The sequence below is a fragment of the Bacillus rossius genome (assembly GCF_032445375.1).
Source record: "Bacillus rossius redtenbacheri isolate Brsri chromosome 4 unlocalized genomic scaffold, Brsri_v3 Brsri_v3_scf4_2, whole genome shotgun sequence".
Lineage (NCBI taxonomy): Eukaryota > Metazoa > Arthropoda > Insecta > Phasmatodea > Bacillidae > Bacillus > Bacillus rossius.
Genome location: NW_026962011.1, coordinates 19,647,849 through 19,669,454, shown reverse-complemented (window position 1 = coordinate 19,669,454; position 21,606 = coordinate 19,647,849). Strand labels below are relative to the sequence as shown.

Below are 21,606 nucleotides of genomic sequence, written 5' to 3'. Positions count from 1 at the left end.
TTGAATGGAAACATTTTATTACATAGTCCATTCATTCATTCATTCATACATACAGTACACTCCCAATTATCCGCAAAATTAAGTGGCAGGGCCACCACGGATATTGAAAATCACGGATAATCCGCGAAAGAGCCGAAGATGGGAAACAAAAAAGGAAACATTAATTTGAAATTAAAAATCTAAACATTTATGTATAGTAAAAGTTACAATTAACAGTAAAAAATTTTAAGATGCTAAAATTTTAGTATTTTACTGAATAATTAACATACAATACATTTCAGTAATGTAAACATAAAAGTGCTCAACCATACGACTAGAAACAAAGTGCGACAGAGACAAAAAAGCAATGCATGCCAGCCTACTGCGTGAGTTCCGAGGAGGCCTGTGGCGTTTAACTGTATACTGCACACAATACACTCGTCAGTAGAGTTCAAATTTGCTCACGTGTAATAAAATACAGATTTATATATGTGCTGTATTTTTTCGTAGCATGCGCGGATAATAATAGGGAGTTTACTGTACATACATACATACATACATACATACATACATACATACATACATACATACATACATACATACATACATACATACATGCATACATACATACATGCAGGTGAAGCTAAAAAAAAGCGTGGTAAAAAAGATACGTACCCTCAACTGCAGTGGTAGAGCGATCATCTTTCATGTAGCTGGAGGCCACATCATTGACAATCGTCTGGAGAGTTGAAGCCCACTCCACAAAGTACACCGGGATGCTGACCTCTTGATACAGCATCGCTTCTTCAAGTTCCCATATTTGCTGGGGAAATAAGTGTTGAATGTTTTCATACATAAATACTAGGACTACTGCAGAGATATCTTAAAACAACACTCCCTTGCAAAGAAAAATTAACTGAAATATTACCCTGTCCAAAGAAGATACAGAAGGGTATACATAGTGTAACAGTAAAGTCATTTACTTTTTATATTGATCCCATTTTTTCCCTAAATTGAAACTTTCAGGATAAGTATCACAACAGTTGACCTTTGACATATTGTACATATTTTTGAACATTTTTAAAACCAATTTTTTTTTAATATTTATAACACACTTTCTATAATATAAATAACCTTATAAATATTGTTTTTAATAACTTTCTTTATTATATATGTAATTTATCTTTCAACAAATTTTGCACAGAGCTTAAAAGCAGAAATATTTAACTGTTCTAGCCTGATTAGAACTAAAGTAAAGAACAAATAAAATGTTTTCTAAAACTCTAAAAAAAATTTTTTTTTTTACATGTAATAACAGTATGATTTACTTTTGGAAACTGTTCATTACCTAAATGAGGGGAGGAGAGTGGGATATTAAATTTATTACCATTTATCAACACTACATGAAGAGCTAGTGCCAAATAAATTTAAGAAGGAAAGGTTGAAAAATAATATATTTCATGTCAAATATGTCACTAAGGCTTATTTGACAATGAACAACATATTCCCTTTGAAACTGCATACAATATTTTCAATAGATTTTTTAATGCAATCCATACCTAACACATATGCAGTCATAAAGCATCTCTCACGCCTCCGTCCAAACGTGAAACACCGTCGAACATGAAGTCTTACAACAGCACCTTATTGGCTTTCGTCTAACCAGCTTTCTACCAGTCAGCTTGAGCTTCCCACAGTTTCTCCAACTTGAAATTACTATTTTGTCCACATAAACATTCATTTTTGTGACATACCTGTATCTGTACTAGTCAGTAAAATTACAGTTTTTTCAATATGTCTTTTTCCATATTTCCTTGAATTGTATTGTGTTTGTCCAACTTTATCACCTCATTGGAGACAAGACATTAAATCAGCGATAAAACTTTTTTTTTAGAAAAAAAATTATGTAAATCTGTGTAAGAAAATATATATAAAAAAAACAGTTTTTTAACATCAAAATACTTTTCTCAGGGTATCCACAAAATTTTGTAACAAAATTTCCCAGTACTTTCCTTCACTTTCCATGGCAAAAATGATGAACTTCCCACTAAATGTTTTTATAATTAATTTACGTATTTTGCAATTATCTGAACAAAATAAAGAAGTCCTGCCTTCACCATCCCCATGGCTAAATTGTTAAAACAGAAACTTGCATACACCATTTTATAGTGTGTATGACTATGCACTAAAACTCCATCTAAAAAAAATGCTTTCACACACTGGGTGATGGAAGACTGAAGCATGACAGTTTTCTTTCTCAAGTTACATTCACTGGGGAATTTCCATGACTTTTCCAGGATTTTAAGTAAAACCACTGACTTTTCCTAACCAATTCCAACTTCCCTGACTTTTCCCTCATTTTCCAGAATGTAAACATTCTGTGCTTGTCATTGGCAACATAACACAAGTTAAGATTGTAATCATTTGTTTGAAAATAATGGCATCAAGGTTCCTACGTTCAGGGGTGCAGCCAGGGGGAGGTTTTAGGGGTTCTAACCCCCCCCCCCTTAGCCCCAATTATTTTTTTCTTTACTGAAAGGTTAGCTAAAAGCCTGGGTGTCTTACTGCTATCATGGGCCACAACACTGGAGGGGAAGAACAAGCGAGCCCTACCGATTCTCCTTCCCTTCCCCTACCCCTGTCGCGAGCAGAAGCTATAAGGTTGTGACGCTGTGACGGGTCCCAAGCTTTCAAATATCTTACACCTATTGTATTTAACCAGCGCTGTAATTATAAGCAGGTGTTGACTGGGCTTCCAAAAGTGTAAGGATCGCTGTGTGTGTATAGAATTGAGAAAACGACATGGTGTCATGTAAATCTTCAAGCTAAAGCTAATTGTTTCCAGGAATAGATCAGTTCTGCCGAAACCCAACCCTTTTTATTCCTTTTTTTTTGTATTGTCGAGCTTCGAGCATGATTTATGATTTTGAGTGGACGTATAAAAGGCACTTGGATTGATAAAAATATCTTTAATTAATTTCTTACTTCATCACTCAAACAATTTTTAGATTAAAAATTTAATAATATTTTTACCATTATAATATTTAAAGTTAAGTACCGAAAACTGCTAAAATAGCACTATTTTACACCTTAAAATCCAAATTTTTTCCGGGGGTGGGCCCCCCGGACCCCCCGCTTTATTGGGGGGGGGGGGGGCATGCTTTTTAACCCCCCCCCCCTTACACAAATCCTGGTTACACCACTGCCTACGTTCAATAGTCACAGTCATCCTTTATTATGTATTATTAGTAAAAACAATGACATTTTATACAGATTAGTAAGTAATTTTAACACAATATATAGTATTTTTTTCCAATAGTAGAAAAGAAATAGTGTCCGTTCCTTACAAGCATATTTTAGTCTACCCTAGTTATTAATTTTATTTTTTTTTACTAGCAATGATCTGTCCAATAGTTGATTACTTAGTTTTTATACTTATATACCACTCCAAATTGTATGTCCTTTTTTTTTCTTTTCCCCCCTCATTTACTGTGTATTTGTTTAATATATTAGTATTTGCTTTTATTTTTTATTAAGTATTTGTTTGTATCTATGTATGGTGTCTACCACCTTGGCCCTCCACTGTTGGTGGATAGGAAAAATTTAAATAAATAAATAAAATAAATCACAGCTACCACAAATTACAAACTCCCTTAACTTAGGTCCCACCTGTTTCTCTTCCTGTGACAGACCAAACAAATTTCGCGGCAATACAATCAGCAAGGCGCCCGCCCTGCTCCGAATTTCTCTGAATTTGTCAGAGGTGATGTCTTCCAGTCTCGCAACCACACAATGACGCGACGTCCCCCATCCAACGGCAGAACGTGCCTCCAAGTTCACCGCAGCACTCCGGCAGCCTGCCATGCAAAAAGAGGTAACGCACTGAAATGATCAAGACTATCGCATGCTGACAAAATTTTATAATTTACACGCACTGTACGTAATTTATGGCTTAGAACACAAAACGTTGAACAATTCACGGCTCGATTGCTTGTGAAGCACTGTGTCTGTGTTGCTGATACACCTTGAGTTTCTTACTCCTGATATAATTGGATGTAGGTATTTATGTTTGCACGTAAGCCAGATGTACCTTTGATGCTTCAGAACCGAAACCTCCAAATTAAGAATAAATTGACATACAATATTATTACACATATTATAAATGGTTGTTATATTGAATTTTGGGTTACAAAAAAATTATTTTAACTATGAAGGACAAAATTTTCTCCTGCAGATCTTACCTACATACATAAACGTTTGAAGAGGAAGCTAGGATACAATATTTTATGTGCGTGTGTATATATAAATAAAGTATGTAATACTGTAAAGATCTGTGGTACTAGTAGATAATCACAAACTGAAATAAAACCACACCCTAGCATGGACACGTGGTTGTATAAGCTCCCTTTTGCACGGCATGAGACCACTGTAAAATAAAAGATGGTGGTTTAACAGGCACGACTGGTAAGGCAAACCAGGGAGAGTGAAGAGAAGTGCAAAACATGGGAGCTGAAATGATAGAATAGGAAACATGAACAAAGTCATGGTTCGTACCCTCTTGGACCATCAAAAATTAATAAGTTTTTAAGAACACCTTTACTTTATCGCCGTTCGTCACTCAAAATCTTCTACTTCAAAGTTCCAAGGAACCAACTTATTTTTGTTACCAAGACCTGTATTGTCTTCCATATAGCTCTTTTATAAATATGTAAAGTTAAATTTAAAGCACATATAATTCCAAAACTGTTTCTAGACTTGTGATATTAGTGATGGAAAGAGCAATTAATGCATATTCTTAACATAAAGTATGTGGTAGTTAGGCAGTAATTACATTGTACTAATGAAATTTCTCTTAAATAAATAACATTTATTTACAGCGCTCACAATTGAGTTCACTCAGAATGTGGGAAAAATTCATTCAAGTCAGAAGCATATGCAGAATTCCATTTCAGGAAAGGAAAAAAAAAGTGGGGGAATTAGAAACACACTGCCTGCTTTTAGCTTCCAAATTATTTCCTTTTGTTGGTGGGAATGATTTTTATAGATTTTTTGTTATGAATTACAGGGGGTGGAGGTGGGGTGTTTAAATCCCCCATCCTCCCCACATGCACTTCTGATTAAAGCCCATTTATTGGCATTTTTTAAACCTAAAAACCAATTATGTACCTCATTTCCCCCTTCCCCAAAAACTTCAAAAAACCTAAACTGCCTCAGACCCTACAACTCTCACCATAGCATTCAATCTTATAGATGTTTATTAAATATACAAAAGGTAATTGTCTAGAATACGGTAGTGACCAATGTCAAAGATTAATTTAAATTTTGTTTACTTGCCATTTGGTTAGTTATTTACAACATTTATTTTATATATTTGTACAAACTTATATACAATAAACCTAATCAATGCAACAAACAAAACAAAATTAAACACATTTAAAAGATGAGACTAAGAAAAAATACAGACACCAGTATGGAGTAAAATTGTAGAGAACGATATTTGTTTTCCGTCGTAAAAAATAGTAATTTAACTTACTTCCTCATAAAAAAAACTTTGTTCTTAATAAAGTAAAACTTATTATTTTGTCAGTTTTGGTATTGCACATCTCTTTTAAAATTTGGTTGCATATTTAAATACTCTAATTCTGGAACATGAGTAGAGCAAGGGTACTACTAAGAACTAAGAACACACTATCAGGCTAGTAAACAAAAAATTTTGAAATACATATCCGGAAAAAAAAACTCTTTTCTTACACAAGACAATGACTTATGATTGCTAAATAAAATAAAATAGAAAATTCTACAAAACCTGACATAACTTCTTGTAAAGTGATACTTATTCAACTTTTTGTTGTGTCAAAGATCTTCCGATGTAAGTACTAAACTAAAACAGCAAGCTTCATGTACCACAAGACCAATAACTACAGCATCATGCCAGCAGGTTCAAGGGATAGACTTGAATACCATAAGAGACCCTCACTCATTGACGTGTTGAATCACAGGCCACCCAGTCGAGACGACTCACAAGTCAGCAGCCAATGGACAGTTGGCATTTGCCCCAGTGTGTAGATGATATTGGAGTTTATCATGAAGGGCATTGAATCCGTGAATTTTTCCGGTCTCTACTAATGATATGAACTAGTTACAGTTAAAGAAAAAAAAAATATTTTTAAAAATTTTCAATAAAATTTTATTATTATTTAGGGTTAATAAACTTTAGGGTAAAAGATTCATTCCACCTATCTAAGTTTACACTTGATCTGATGGCATGATCCTATCTGCATATATTGATCCTGTGGTACATGATGTTTGCTGTTGAAATATAGTACGTTCAAAGACCCTGGAAATAACAAAATCTTGTGATGTACTAATTAATTATGATCCTAAGTTGAATACCTACATAAGAAAAATTTTATACAAGACCTGAGATAATTTGTTTGTATTGCGATGTTTGTGTTTTTGTTTAGCCAGAATGTTTCTACATACTAAATTAAAACGGCAAGCATCATGTGTCACAGGATCAATATATACACTATTATACGTACTAAATTAAAACGGCCAGCATAATTTGCCACAGGATTAATATATACACTATTATACCATCAGGATGAAGGGATTAACTTGAATACGTAATAAGGAACAGTTACAAAAATAAGTTAGCAGTGGTTCCCTGTAGTTTTTAGATTCAACTATTTACAACAGGAGAGAAAATGAAGCAGGTTTGCAGGCATGCCTTCAGCATTTTTGCTCTTTTTATAATTGAAATGGGTGCAAATTTGTCAATTTTGTTCCCAATAGAACCAAATAATTCGGTAAATGTTAAAAAATGTTTTTATCAAAGGAAGTTGAATTCAATTTCTAAAAAATCAATCGGCTCTTTATATGGCTGATGGGAACTAGGTTACGTAAATAATTTAACTGTAGAACATTCACTCTTAATTTTAAAACTATTTTAACCATACCTATGACACTAATCTAGATTATGGCTACAATACAAAACCATGAAGTTTACCATGAGGAACACCATGTAAATCAAACTGTTGCATTCTAAAAACTTGAAAGTCATGCGCCGCTCCTACCGGACAAACGGGAGCAATTATAATAAACAGAGGTAACATTATCAATAAGTAATACGGTAAATATCCTCTAAACAGTTCCATGAATTCATCAGCTTCAGACCACATTGCGGCAACCAATAAGTACTTGGTACTTTACTAAGAATTACTCGTAGTTTGACTAACGAACATTAGTAACACAAAAATACGTTCTTCCGAATTCACGACTTAATCCACATTTAAACACGGTTATCCAATAAGGTTTGAACTTAATTAACCTTAGGACTTTTGTTTACTTTAAAATTGGGTCACAGCTCACATGTGCCATGCGTAGATTGCGGTTTGGAATTGGGCGCAGCCGTCGGTTGGGACCAACAAGTATGACATCTCTTGGTCTCACATATTTTAAAGAATTACGTACAAAAGAAATAGCCATAATTGTAATTAAGTAGTATGTCTTTTAATGTTTCCTAAAATATTTTAATCCTAAAATTTTTTGTCTTTATGAAGGAAAATACCTGATTAGTAAACGTTAAAAATTAAAATATTTAAAAAAAACTTCTTGAATTCAAGGTGGCACCGTTTAAATTTCAACCTTTGCCCCTAAAGACGCATATCTACATACAACCAAGATAACAACGCTATAACGGCTGATCTGTTTGTTGTTTGTCGTACTAGTAAACTTTTCGGAATGGTGTTATGCGCTTAATTCAAAATATTTTCAGAAAAATAAACATAGTAAGTTTATCTAAAGCAAAAAATAATAATAATCTCTGCTGTCTGGAAATACTTATTTGAATGACATTGATATTAATGTGCACATATTCATGTTATTTTTTTTTAATGTTGTGATCTTTAGCTTGATTCGTGACTTGCAATTTTGTTTGTGCAAGTGACTCTGAGTTTCATTTTTAATGTAAGTACATGATTTGGTACTTTACAGGTACAGAAGTTCACGTACTGTCGTAAAATGAGTGATCTGAGGTTTGATGGACGTGTCGTGGTGGTGACAGGTGCAGGAGCAGGTAAGTTGACTAAACAATGAATTTATTGAATTTAATTGATTTTATCGCTCACAATTGGGCTTTCATCCGGTGACAAGGAGTCTTCCCTTTTCACTCACTTCCCCCTTCTCTTTAGTTTCCTCCTCAGACCCCTTTGCATCTTTCACCTGTAGCATCTCTTCATCCAGCCCATTTCACTCCTTTCCTGTCCTCCCAAGGAAACTGTTCCTACCCCTTTCCTTTCGCCTCAATTCCCTTTGGAGGATCCACACGTAATCTCACCGCCTGTTATACTTACCTATATTTTTATCTAGACCCAGCTGCCCTCAACCCCCTCTCCACCCTCTCCCTTTATCATCTTATACAATCTGACTAACCTTTCCACCCTCCTCCTCCTCACAGTAATACTTGGATATCGCGGCTTTTTAGAACTGAAAGAAAATAATAGGAAAATATTGTTTTCACACACTACATATGTCCATAAATCTACCCTGAAAAGATGGTCTCTTAATTTGTACTGATTTGTGTAAGATAATAGTTTAAAGCTCACATTACAATACCTGTTTTTTCACACTGCCGTTGCCATTAATTGTTTAACCACAATCATGAATTTCTTTGTCTAGCACAACTGTAGCCAACTATGGGGAATTATAAATATGCTAAATCAGTCATTTTGTATATTGAAGTTTATCTTTGGATCCTGAAGGCTTGAGCATGTTGACTTGAACCTATGGTACCTACATGTTGCTTGCTGTTTTATTTCAGTACTTTGGAAGACCTGTACATCAAAAAGAATTTTGTCATATAATAATTAATTATGATCGTAAGTCGAATAAAAAGGATTTTTTTTTTTCAACCTGTAATCATAATTATTTCTTATTTCATAATTTCTTAAATGTGCAGGATCTTCCGACATACTGAACTAAAACAGCAGGCATCATGTACCACAGGATCAAGCCAACAGGATCATGCCATGAGGATCCAGGGTTAAACAGGGATACATGAAACACCAGCCATATCTTTCCTTGGAAACAGTAGCGGATCTAGAGGGGGGGCTAAGGGGCTCAAGCCCCCTCAAAAAGCATCTGGGTCCACTATTGTCTTAGTGTTTGCCTTGATAAAGCCTAGCCTCAGCTGGGTCAAGTCCCTCCCAAACCAAAATCGTGGATCCGCCACTGCTTGGAAAGACTGCAAAATTCAGTGTATCAGCTACTTCAGTGCACAGCTCGTATATCTGGAGTAAGAATCAATGTACAATGATTTTAAATTGTAGAATATATAGCTAATTTCTTAATTTCACCTCATGGTTGTGTTTCTTGAGAAAAGCTAAAATTTAATAAAATAATAAATTGTTACTACATGTTCCATGTTGTTCAAAATGAACGTAAAAATGTCCCCTGTTTTTTTTGCACTTAATTTTTGTTCCTTTGGTTATTTTTCATCCCATTTTCTATTGCACTGCTGAAAATAGATTTTTTGACAGTACACTACTTGCTCTAAATGTTTAATGTTTTTGGTTTTGTTAAGCCATGACTAACGTAAGAACATTGTTTATCATGCGTGTTCAACCTTGTTTATCACTGGATTATTTGCTGTTGAACTTCAGTCAGTGTTTGCTATCTTACTGATAGCAGCAAAGAGAGTGATCATTAACCTTGAAGTTTGAATTTGTTTCCTTGTCACAGGAACACTTATTTTGGGTTACTATGGACTAACAGGTTTAATTTTATAGGCCAAGTGCAGTTATTTAAAGTATAATTGTTTGTGCATGCAGTGCCATGCATTAATGACGATGTTGATTCACCATTCGTATTTAGAATCTCTTCTAAACAAAACTTTCACCTAAATTTTGTAAAGTAAACTTTTGCCAATCATAATAAATATTTTCATCTGCTTTATGGTATGGTTATTGCTGTGTTAGTGATTAAAAACTATGAATGTTCAGTTAGCGATACTTTAGTACTATATTTTACTGATGTGCAATATAAACAACGGTGTCATTGAAATGTAAATAACACAGAATGTTTTACGATTTAAAACTACTATTAAAAATACTTCTACACCTTATAAATTTTATTTTAGTCATAATTAAAATTTATTGACTTATTGGAAAGACTGGGCTTTAGTTTTGACATCACAGCTGTAAATCTTTTTTTTTTTGTAATTATTTTTTATGATCTTAAAAATCACTTACTATATTTGTGCTGACCTGATTCAGAAGTTATTAAGGGCAGTAACACTTTTCGTTAATTTTAATATTACATGCAAGATAAATTCTGTTGAAACTTATGTAAGTGTAACTTAGGGGTAAGAATCAGAGTAGAGGAAATTTTATACTCAAAAAAAAACTATAAAAATAAATTGTTTTTCATAGTTAAATCTTGCATTAGCGATAGCTCCTAGCCTTAAAAAATTTTAAATTCTTACTTCTCTTTATTTTCTCGAACTTAAATTATTCACACAGAAACAGAGAGAAATGATACAGAGTATACTAGCAGTACCATGTAACCTGTAATGTTGCAACACCCTACCCTCCCCAGCTTTTACAGGTATTTGTTAAAGGAATAACTATTATGATTTCTAAGTACCTACTGCAGTAGATCAGCAGATTAGATAGCTTCAAGGGCATAATGACCTAGTTTTTATCACTTGTATTTTAATATTACTAAAATTCTTATAATTCAATTTGATATTTAATTATTTTATTTTGAAAACCTCAATACTATTATTTACTGGCTTTCACTTGGCTGGCTAGGTTATTGTTAATGTAAGTTTTGAATTTCAGTATTTTATTTTCTTTAAATATTATTTTTAAAATATAAATTTGATTACTTATATATGATTCATGGTGTGGTTGGACATGTCTAGCACATAAGAGAGTACTGTGGAAAAAGAATAAAGACAGACAGACAGACATGCTGCAACTCAGTGGCACCGAAATGATAGATGAAAATTTATCACATTCTGTGTAAGAGAGGACTAGGGAATCCCAGAATTTTGTATCAGTTTAGAAAGAGACAGAGGAGTGAAAGCCATGTGACAGAATGGGGTAAAAGCTCGCTGATCGGGAAATCACTGAATAGTAGCAGTAAGAACAGTATGTGTGGCCAATAGTAAAGCAGTATTTCGGCGAAGTCCTCCGCTAAGTGGATTATTCTGAAAGCTGGGTGATGTGCTGAATTTCGTCAGTCGTTGTACAAGTTCTGTGCCGAGAGGAAGTGCATGGGTGGCGGCTCATAAAGTGATATTATGAGATTGTAAGGACGGACACATTTGGCTGTGGGGACTGTGCTGCAATTAAGCTTCCAACAGGTGTTTTTTTTTTTCCAATTTATTTATTTATTTATTAAATTTGTGGCATGCCCACCAACAGTTTTGCAACTTTTGAGGTGGGCACGAACATACACAAACACAAATACACAAGAGAAAGCAGTCCTTGCCCGTGTCAAGGCACAGCAAGCATGTCTGCACTACGCAAGGTGGGCTCCACCCGCAAGGAGAACAATCCGTGCGGGTAGCCACCACTCGCAAGTAGATGCGACATAACCCGTCAGCACCGCACACATTAAGGCGTCACAACACAACGAAAGACAGAAGAATACAAACACATAAACAAGGATGTTAAAACTCACACTCTGAATGAGACAATAAGAACAAAACACAAATACTAAATTACAAACAGATAAGCAAAACATAGCTCTGCTCAAAATTAAAAAGCCAATAAACAGAATTTATTAAAGTATTTAAGGTTTTTTTTAATCTTTTATCTTTCTTTCTTCAAAACAATAGATGATGGCGACTGTTGAAGGATGGAATTTTACTTGGTGTTGCGTCTATTATAGTTTGTAATGAGTCTATAAATAAGATCATTATTGTTGTAAATAGTACATAAACTAGAAAAGAGGCAAGAATTGAATTGGGGGATTCTCAATCCGGTGTTCTCAAGCATATAGCTACATTTAATTTTTTAGTTATAAATATTTTGAACAAAAAGATAGTCCAAATAGGCTCTACGGTCTGCTAGAGGAATTAGATTGGGATGCGGAAAACCTCTTTGAATTATTAGTTGAGACAATTTGTTTTGTAAATTTTCTAGTTTCTCAATATCAGTCGACCCAATGTCATTCCAGATGGTTGAACAGTATTCTAATTTAGATCAAATTAATGCCAAGTAAAGAGAAAGAATGGAATCGAAATTGGTAGCATAATGAGTGATATATTTTATAATAGCAAATGTTCTTCTTGAAATGGAATTTAAGTAGTCGATTTGTTTATGGAAAAACAATTTTGAATCTAGAAAGACACCAAGGTCTTTTATAGTGAAAGTTTTTGAGATTGGGTTGTTATTCAGAATGTAATTATAAACTATAGGACGTTTAAGTAGAATTTCTAGGCCCCAGACGTGCGGAATAGATCCTGGTGGTCCACTGGTCCACCGGAATTTATTTACATGGTATCCTCATGCTTAGACAACGGAGTCACTAGGGACCTTATTTCGTGATGGCACATGAATGGAAATAATGATCGGGGAAACTGAGCAAGTGTGTTTGTTCACGATCTTGTGAAGGTCCTGTAGTGTTTTTATCATAAAAAGAATAAATTGTAAGCTCTACTTCAAACTCTTTTATGGAAATTCAACTATAAAAAGTTACACATAATATCATAATCGACAGAATTATATTTTAACCCCCGCCCACTACCTTCAACAGTTGTCAAGAGATTCTTAAAGTGTTTTTGTTCGTGGAGGAAACAGTCATTATCTTAGCCGGGCACAATTGTGGCTTGTTAGAAACCCTACTGTGTAAAAACAGCAAAAAAGGCATTTAACTTTACAGGTTTCCAGATCATATAAAAACTATTAATAATGAAATATTAACTAATGATTATAAGTATGTACTGCAAAGTTCTCTAACTTATGAATGGTGCTTATCTATTTGTGAACTACTTGATATGTTTATCACAATAGTATTAATACACCTGTTAGGTCTAACGTAGACATAAAGTGAATCAGTAACCAAGTGTTCACACAGGATTTAAGGAGCTTCCTGTATAGCAGGCAAGGGTTGGGGTTTGAACTAATGTTTTTATTTATCTACAGTAAGATGTGCTTAAATTGAGAATTTTTTTCTGTCAGACGTATGATAACGTAATTAAATTACTGTAAAGTATATATACATGTACATAAATGCTTCACCCTGTGTATGTAGTGACTACGTATTCAAGTTTAGAAACTCTGTTTTTCAATCATGATTTCAATAGGCCAAGAAGGATTCTTTTGTCAATATCCTTGTTGTATGTAGTGTTTAACTGTCTTATTTTCTGTGTTTAGATGTTAAACTGTAAAAAGTAGTTGAAAAGGCCTGTGGTTAGCAAAAATCAATGTTCTTAAAATGCCATTTAAAATGTGTACATACTTTACATCATTTAAAGGAGAAACCTCATTTTAATAATGTGTTCTTAACTGACTTTAATGTAATCTGCTCTTGAGACCCTAAATACATCATGATGAGAAACCATATTTTAAAGGAATTAAAACTTATAACTTGGTAAGGAATGAGTACCAAAAAAAGGCTGAAATTGTGTTTTTTTTTACTTTAGTTCTGTGCTTATCCACCAGGAGCTCTGTAAATTCTGTCACTGAAGAAGCTATTAAATTTCCATTTTATACTATCTGTTTTCTATGTAGTGAACATTGTAGGCTGTTGGTAGTAGAATTTTTTTCCCATGGCGTCATCTATTGTTGTAGCATGAGTAAGGTGAAATTATAATTTATGTTAATTAGGTTTCCATTGATTAGGAAACGTGTTACAAGACACGTTCAAGTACAAGAATCAAACAGAATTTAGTATTACGTGATATGTTTTGTTTATTCCGAGTAAAAAGATTTCAAAAAGTTTACTTTATAAAATCTTGTAACTGTTGTTATTTACTAATTTTTACATTACCACCTTAAAATATTTTTCAAACACAGAAATACTAAACAAAAACATTTTTTTTTTTTATTTGTTCAGAAAAGGTACATATGCTTATTACAAATCTTTATATTGAAAAAGTTCTAGTATCATTCAGAAGATGCTATTTTGGAGAAATGTAAGATTTTAAGTATTATTTTTCTTCGGTAGTATACTATATATAAAAAAATATATATTAAAAAAATAATAACAATAACACTAAAATCACTCGTTTTGAAAACTAAATTGGCTTGAAAATAAAACCATGAAACCTTGTCTTTAGCTACATCTGATTGTCGTACAGACCAAGGCATCATCTTTCATCTCAAGCCTACTCTGGATATTAGTTCAAGGCAGTGGCGGCACTAGACATGCTGGGCCCTGGGCTATGTACTTCCGCAGGGCCCTGATATTTTGGAGAGGTGTCTTATGAAATGACTAGCACAGAAAAGGTTTCGGAGACCCGCCCCTAGAAATATTAAAAAATGAACGCTTAAAACCAATGTTTTTTAAGACAACCAAAAAAAATTTAATTTCAACAATGGTTTTGCTAATCTATCTTTTGAAATTTGAATAGTATTTCTTATATTAGTAATATTTAAGTTAGTTTTAAATGCTAAGAATGAAATTTAGGTTAAGTTGCATCATTAAAGGGTGAAATAAAATCTTTGAAAGTTTATTTTCAATACTAAATCAAGTAAACTCAATTGAAATCAAAAGTTATTGAACAGCAATTTAATTTACATTCTAATAAAAATGTAATTCTTCCTTTCCCCATTAATGTCCATATTTTCACAGATAAATAAGCAAACCAGGGAAATGAAAATGAAGAGTGTTGGTGCGAGGCGCCGCTAGAGGTTGGGGCCCCTGGTCGTTTTCCGGATTGGTAGCTCTGGAGCTGCCCCTGGTTCAGTGAGCCACAACTTACAGTGCTAATTATTTATTTATTTTTAATTAAGAAATTTGTCTTGTTGACAGTGAAGTCGTAGGCGATTCCAAAAAAACTAGCGATATTAAGAAAGGAATCATCCATGGTCTATAGTGAGGGACCATCATAGCTTTTGATTGGAGTGATTTCAGGTATCTACGAAAAATTATAATGTTCAAGAAATTTCATAGCTAGCATTTGTTAAACCAAGTATAACTTGTTAAGAATTAACATCAACATTTCTTTTAGGTTGCTGGGATTTAAGTTCCTGGTTGGCTTTAAAACATTTTAAAGGGCTTATGGTCAAATTTTTTGGGGGAGGGCCCTGAACCCTCTTTTCTCTGGTGGCTATTCCAGACACCATGCAAAGTGCAGCACTGCACTGAACTAATACCTAAAATAGGCTTTGGAAATTAAGGATGAAAGATGATGCCTTGGTCTGTAAAACAAACAGGTGTAGTGTATTTATGAGGCAAAGTGAGATTTTCTTTTGATTTCTGTACAGAAATGTCATTAAAGTCACGTGATTCCATTAGATATGAGGTCAGTGTGTTACCACTGCACGTCCTAGATCCATGCTGAAACAGGCCTTAAGAAGTTAAGTGTAAAGTAGTATCACTGCGAAGACACCTGGCCTAGAGAACATGTTATTTCAGTGGAGGGAGGGGTCACCCTCTTTTTCCCCTCCTTGTACTCCTCTAGAACTTAAAAAAACTGTAGAAATAACAGAAATTAATTTACTCTATAGTTTGGACAGTGACATTTAAGGATATCAGAAATGTGTTCAAAATTTTGTACTCTCCGTAGCACCCAAAACTTTCCGGTCATCCCCCCCCCCCTTTTTTTTTCCCCCTTTTCGAAGCTGGGTCCATGACTGAGTACTTCAGCACTCCAACTAGGAAGGTGCATTGTGCGTTACACGTAACCACAGTATTAGTACAGCGCTGGTTTGTCTTTTACCTGCAGGTCTGGGACGTGCGTATGCTCTGCTGTTCGGCGGGCGAGGGGCATCAGTTGTGGTGAACGATCTCGGGGGCAGCCGCCACGGGGACGGGAGCAGCACCAAAGCTGCAGACACCGTAGTCCAGGAAATACGAGCCAAAGGTAGGGGAGGAGAGAGAGAATCGTTCCATGGTCGAGTTGATCAGTGGACTGAGATCAATCTTTATAGACAGTTTCCATACTAATACTCGGTCTGTATTTTCATCTTTCAATTTTTGACGAAGCAGATAAAAACCGTCAAATTACTCCAGGATGTACGTAAGACATTGATTAACTCACGACACTGTTCAACCGATCACTGTGAAAATTGTTATACATATATATATATTTGAGCTTAGAGAATAATTTTCGCAATATCTATTTTGCTATAACTCGCCACTAGATGGCACTGCAACGCATCAACTTCTAAACCGCTCGACTGATCGTTATTGGTAAAAATAAATCATAGGTCATACTCATATCATAGGAATACAAACAGCAATTGTATGTAATTTCTCTTTGTCCACCACACTGTCATACAGCGCCTTTTATTTTGCTTTAACTCGCGGACACTATATCACCCTGTGTTCAGTCCGGGCAGTGCCGGGTACTGGAGCTAGTTTAAAATAAAGCACCAACAGATCATGATAATATTTAAAATAAGTATTAGAGACAAATGTTTTGAAAACAAAAATGTTATTTATAGATTTTCATCAGAAGAAACTTTACTCAGGCTATTTTAAATTCAGTCATGATAACTCGGTTTTGAATGTTGTGCAGATTGAGGTTTAAGTGGATATTAGTAAAATGAAACTAAGATGGTGCATAAAATTAATTTTTCTCTCTAGCTAGCACTTGAAGTAACTGGTAGACCTAAGTATAAGGTGCTTTAATTTATTTTTGCCTAGCAGAGGTACTACACCTTTTTATCCTGTTGTTTAGTGTACAATTTTTATCCCCCTCCCCCCTCCCCTTAGCCAAAAAAAATTAATGGGGATTTAAGTTAGCTAATGTTCATACCCTTGCTGAAACATTTGTGGTGTTCTTATCTTTCTTTTTTTTCTTTTGTGAAGGTGGTAAAGCTGTTGCGGATTATAATTCTGTGGAAGATGGCGAAAAGATTATCCAAACTGCACTAGATAACTTTGGGAGAATTGATGTTGTGGTCAATAATGCTGGTATTTTACGGGACAAATCGTTTCCAAAAATCAGTGAAACAGATTGGGGTAAGTAAACATTTGGTTATTTGGTTTCATCCCAGTTCATACTGTAAAGTGTACTTATTAGCAAAACATATACTACTTGTGGTGAGCATTTATGTTTTGTTGTAGGCGATGATTAACCGTTTACAAAACTAGATTTTTTTTATGAGCTACTACTTACATTCAAAAAGTGTAACCTTTTTTAGAACCAAAAGTTAAAGTTACACTTAAAATGCAGAGAAAGACTTTCGATGTTACTCCTCCATCAGAATAGAGGGTCCCATTATTTTCAGAGGTACAGAAATGTCCTTTACTCTTATGGAAATTGTTTGTTGAGTATGGAGATTCACGTCTGCCTTTGTACGACAAAATACGATCTTTCACTCATGTTCTGATGTTCTTTGATTATTCATAGCATCATAGTGATGAATATAAAATTTTCTTTGGAGTGTCAGAAGCAAACTACTTACCTATGTACTTCCTTAATTTCAAGGGTATGAAAAACACTTAAAAACTAATAAAAGTTTGCATGTGTACGGAAATAGATCCGGAGATACAGCTGTGGATGTGTAAGAGTTTCCGTACACTATCAAGTCTGATAAACGTAATTCATATGCTTTCTGTACAGTTTGAAGTTTTTATACAATCATTGCACACGGCGGAATAAAGACACTAAAAATCATGGCGAAACAACGAAAAACAATAGTAGTACAAAAAGTTTAGAAGAAAACAAGAAAATTAGGGATTATTTTTTGAAAACTGAAAATGTAAATAAAGCCATCATTAGAAGTGTGAGTGTTCACGCATTTCATTGTCAAACATAACCTGCTAAGAAAGCAACTGCAGAATCACTCAAACATTTCCCTTGAGAACAAATAGCTAGTACAGAAGTGCTGTAAATAATTTTATATATTTTAGCACACACCTGGATATGAACAGATGAATTGAGTGCAGTTGATGATGGGTTAAATATTGTGTAAAGTACTATTAGAAAATGTGTGTGAACTATGAATTTAAAAAGCATATTTTTCAGGTCCTTTAAAAGCAATTTTTTTTTCCTGAAAAATTTAAAATTTGGTAGTTAGTGTAAAGTGTGCAATATTTAGCTATTTGTCATGTTTAATTGTAGAGTAATAAAATTTCTGTGTTTGATTTATGCTAAAATTAACAATTCAAATTTTTCTACCGGATTGGGAATTTCAAAAGTTGGCAAGTATGCACTTGAGGGAACCTTGTAACATTCAAAATGCTGGGACAAGTAACCAATGGGTCAGGGCAGGTCATATGTTCCCCTAATGACTTGCAGCTATGGATCACATCCTCAGCAGAAACAATAGAGTTGCAAACTGCAGCTGTATTTTTTTACAATTTAAACTGTCCTGATATTTGTTTATGTGAGATTGGGTTTTAGTTTTAGTGTTGAAATAAAAAGGAATATGTATGTATTAATGTAAGTTTTGAGTAAGCCTTAGCTTAATGTTAAATACAATTTGAAAAAAATTATTTGGTCTTTGTAATTTAATTGTGTTTATTTTGGTTTTATTTTGAAATAATGTTAAATGTGCAGTTTTTTTTATGTGAGCCTTGACTTCCTAATAATGACTAATATCATCCATCTCCCCTGGTTAGAGAAACAACCGGGCTACTGACGTAAGGTTTGAATGCTTTTTTTAATGCACGTTTTCAAATAACAGCTTTTATTTTTCATTGCAAAGTCTTTCATAGTCATTTATGCGTACTGCTTATAAAAAATATTATTATTTTACTGTTTCTGATTACATATAATAATTACATTATAAAAATTTTAATTTTATAAATTATAGTTAATGTGTATGACAATAACTATAGTGACTTAAACATATATGATTTCTGACCAATTTGTAGCATACCAATGTTTTTAACGCTTTGATGTGGAAGTATTTAGTACAGTAGAACCCTGTTATAATGTTTTTCAAGGGAGCACAAGAAAAAAGCATTATAAGCAGGAAATCTCAATTTAGCTCTTAACAATGTTCGAGCTTTGTACCAATGGACTCACCAAGCTATGTAAACAACTTTAATGTTAAAACCAAAGATAGTATACTTGATATATGAATTTTCTGAAACAAGCCAACAATTTTTCAACTTCGTCTTGTTCCCTGGTTAAATTTTGTTTGTCTTTAAAGATACACTGCCACATTTTTTGTAAAATTGTCTCACGATTCATGATGACAACATTAAGAGTGAGAACGTCTACTCCTTCGCCACCTGAAAATGTTTAAATTTTGGGATTCCTATGTATGAATGAAAAAAAAAAAATTATTTGTAAGCAATAGAAAACACTTTTAGTTATGCCCTCGCTGAATGGTTGGCAACCAGTGGCGTCTCGTCAGGGCAAGCAAGGCAAGCAGTGCTTGCCCAGGCAGTTTCCAGACATTGTATTTTTTAAATAAATATTTTATTCAGAATAGTATTTTACTTTGGCTCTTGCAGTTAGGTGTATGTATTTTTTACACTATCTTCTTGGGACCCAATACTGTGCGCTGTGCGCTATAAAAAAAGAACTCGTTGACACAAAAACATGCTGGTTTAGAAGCGTTGCTAGGTTTAGAAGCGCTGGTAGGTCCGCTTTCAGCAGGAAGGCTGCCGCAGTAGTTTCCTTTCGGAAGGGGGGTGCCATGGTACAAAGGTTCAGGGAGGGGATTGGCTGGAAAAATACGTGGTAGAAGCTACGAAGGTAACGCTTTCTTGCCGAACTGGAGCGAACATGGCCGAAGCAGACGGTGGAATTCTTCCGCCGACTGCTTCGGCTATGTCCGGTACAGTTCGGCACGGCAGGTGGCGATGTCGCGTTTCAGTCGGCGGTCGTCTCTCGGGGCGCGCGCATATCTCCCGCGGGCTGTTGGCTGGCAGTGCGTGGGGGATTTGTGGGCGTACAATGATACTACACTCCCACTTAGTATATAAGTAATGTAGAGTAGGTATTTTACTATCAGAATAATGTAAGTCAATCATTATTTTTCAAAAATAATGTATTTAAAAAAAATGTCAATTTTTCTACCTGTGAAATAGTCAATGTTCAGTTAAGAAAACTACTTAAATAGCACCATTTTGTACCTTGAAATCCATATTTTCCCGGCGGAGGGCCCCCAGACCCCCCCCCCCCCCCCCCCCTTCCCAACCTCATCATGTTTTGGTGTGAACGGAGTTATTGCTTCCCCTCATGTAAACCTCACGCCTCGCCACTGTTGGCAACTTAAATATCGTAGGACTATGTACGTGCATCTGACTACCCACTGGAATGGCAAGGAAGAGAAGAGTTGACTAAGGGTGCCAACTGACACGTAACTATGAACATTGTGTACCTTCAGTATATTGCATAAAATTGTATTTTAACAAACTTCATGTATTGTATGGCAGTGATTGTAAACATAAACATACACAAAGGAAACTTTTTATCGTAAGTGTTGGAATAATTTGGTTTTAAAACATTTATTCCCCATTTATTGAATGTTAGAAAGCAAACATTATAAGCAGGAAATTACACTATTTATGAATGTTATATGCAGGAAATAAATACATTGTCCTTATGGGGGAAATATTGGGATTTTAAAAATATGACATTATAAGCAGGAAAACGTTATATGCAGGAACATTATAACAGGGTTCTACTGTATTTAGTTTAAGTCTTGCAGACTTTTGTGCTTAGTTGTATTTCCATTGAACTGTATTCATTGCAATTTTTTATTGAATTCTGTTACAAATAAACTTATGGTGGAATGGTGTGATACCATTTGTTACTATAACGGAATGATTGTAATTTCAAATATGTTTATTTTACTAGATCTGGTCTTCCGTGTTCACGTGAAGGGCACTTTTAAAACCACGCAAGCTGCATGGCCACACTTCCGGAAGCAGGGGTATGGCAGGATCATTGTGACATCTTCAACGTCTGGCCTGCATGGAAACTTTGGTCAAGCTAACTACAGGTGATGCTCCTTACACGTGATAACAACTTCAAAAGTGCCACGTAAACGTAATGGTCTTAAATCCAGGCCCTTAATATTTGAATAGTTGATTAACGGCCCGAGAAAACCCTTGTGCGAAAAATCCGGGGTTGATACAGCCAGGAATCGAAATGAGATGCCTTAATGGGAGGCAAGTGGTCCGATCACTCAACTGCCGTGGCCTCCCATGCTGCTGAAGGTAATGCAAATTTGTAAAGGTTTAATTCAGTGATTTCTGACTGGGAGCCATTTTGCACAGCCTGCCGAGAATTTTTTAACAAAGAAATATCAGGTTCTACTGTCCTGGGTCGCAAGACGGCAGCCTCCCTGTGCTTCGCGTAGTAACCAGGCTTTTGTTTTAGATGCTCGGGCCAAATGCTGTTTTCCATCTTGGACCTCAAAAGATTTCTTACCCAAAATTAATTAATTAATTAATTAATTAGATTTAACTGATTATTTATTTTGTTTTTAGTTAATGGCATTTAAAAATATTTAAATTCTAATTTTTAAAATTAATAACAAT

The 21,606-nt window shown here is 34.6% G+C and overlaps 2 protein-coding genes across 2 annotated transcripts in view; one reads left to right on the top strand and one right to left on the bottom strand.

The window, feature by feature from the left end:
* Nucleotides 1-7,387, bottom strand: part of LOC134542363 (BOS complex subunit NCLN) — a 39,346-nt gene extending 31,959 nt beyond the window's left edge. Inside the window, exons 1-3 of the mRNA XM_063386535.1 lie at nt 6,989-7,387; nt 3,649-3,836; nt 655-802 (exon numbers count right to left, since the gene is read on the bottom strand). Coding sequence (XP_063242605.1) covers nt 655-802; nt 3,649-3,836; nt 6,989-7,160 — 508 coding nt within the window. The 5' untranslated portion in view covers nt 7,161-7,387. The remainder of the gene's footprint in view (nt 1-654; nt 803-3,648; nt 3,837-6,988) is intronic.
* Nucleotides 7,388-7,647: 260 nt separating this feature from the next.
* Nucleotides 7,648-21,606, top strand: part of LOC134542362 (peroxisomal multifunctional enzyme type 2) — a 39,880-nt gene continuing 25,921 nt past the window's right edge. Inside the window, exons 1-5 of the mRNA XM_063386534.1 lie at nt 7,648-7,769; nt 7,975-8,056; nt 15,881-16,018; nt 16,969-17,121; nt 20,921-21,065. Coding sequence (XP_063242604.1) covers nt 7,731-7,769; nt 7,975-8,056; nt 15,881-16,018; nt 16,969-17,121; nt 20,921-21,065 — 557 coding nt within the window. The 5' untranslated portion in view covers nt 7,648-7,730. The remainder of the gene's footprint in view (nt 7,770-7,974; nt 8,057-15,880; nt 16,019-16,968; nt 17,122-20,920; nt 21,066-21,606) is intronic.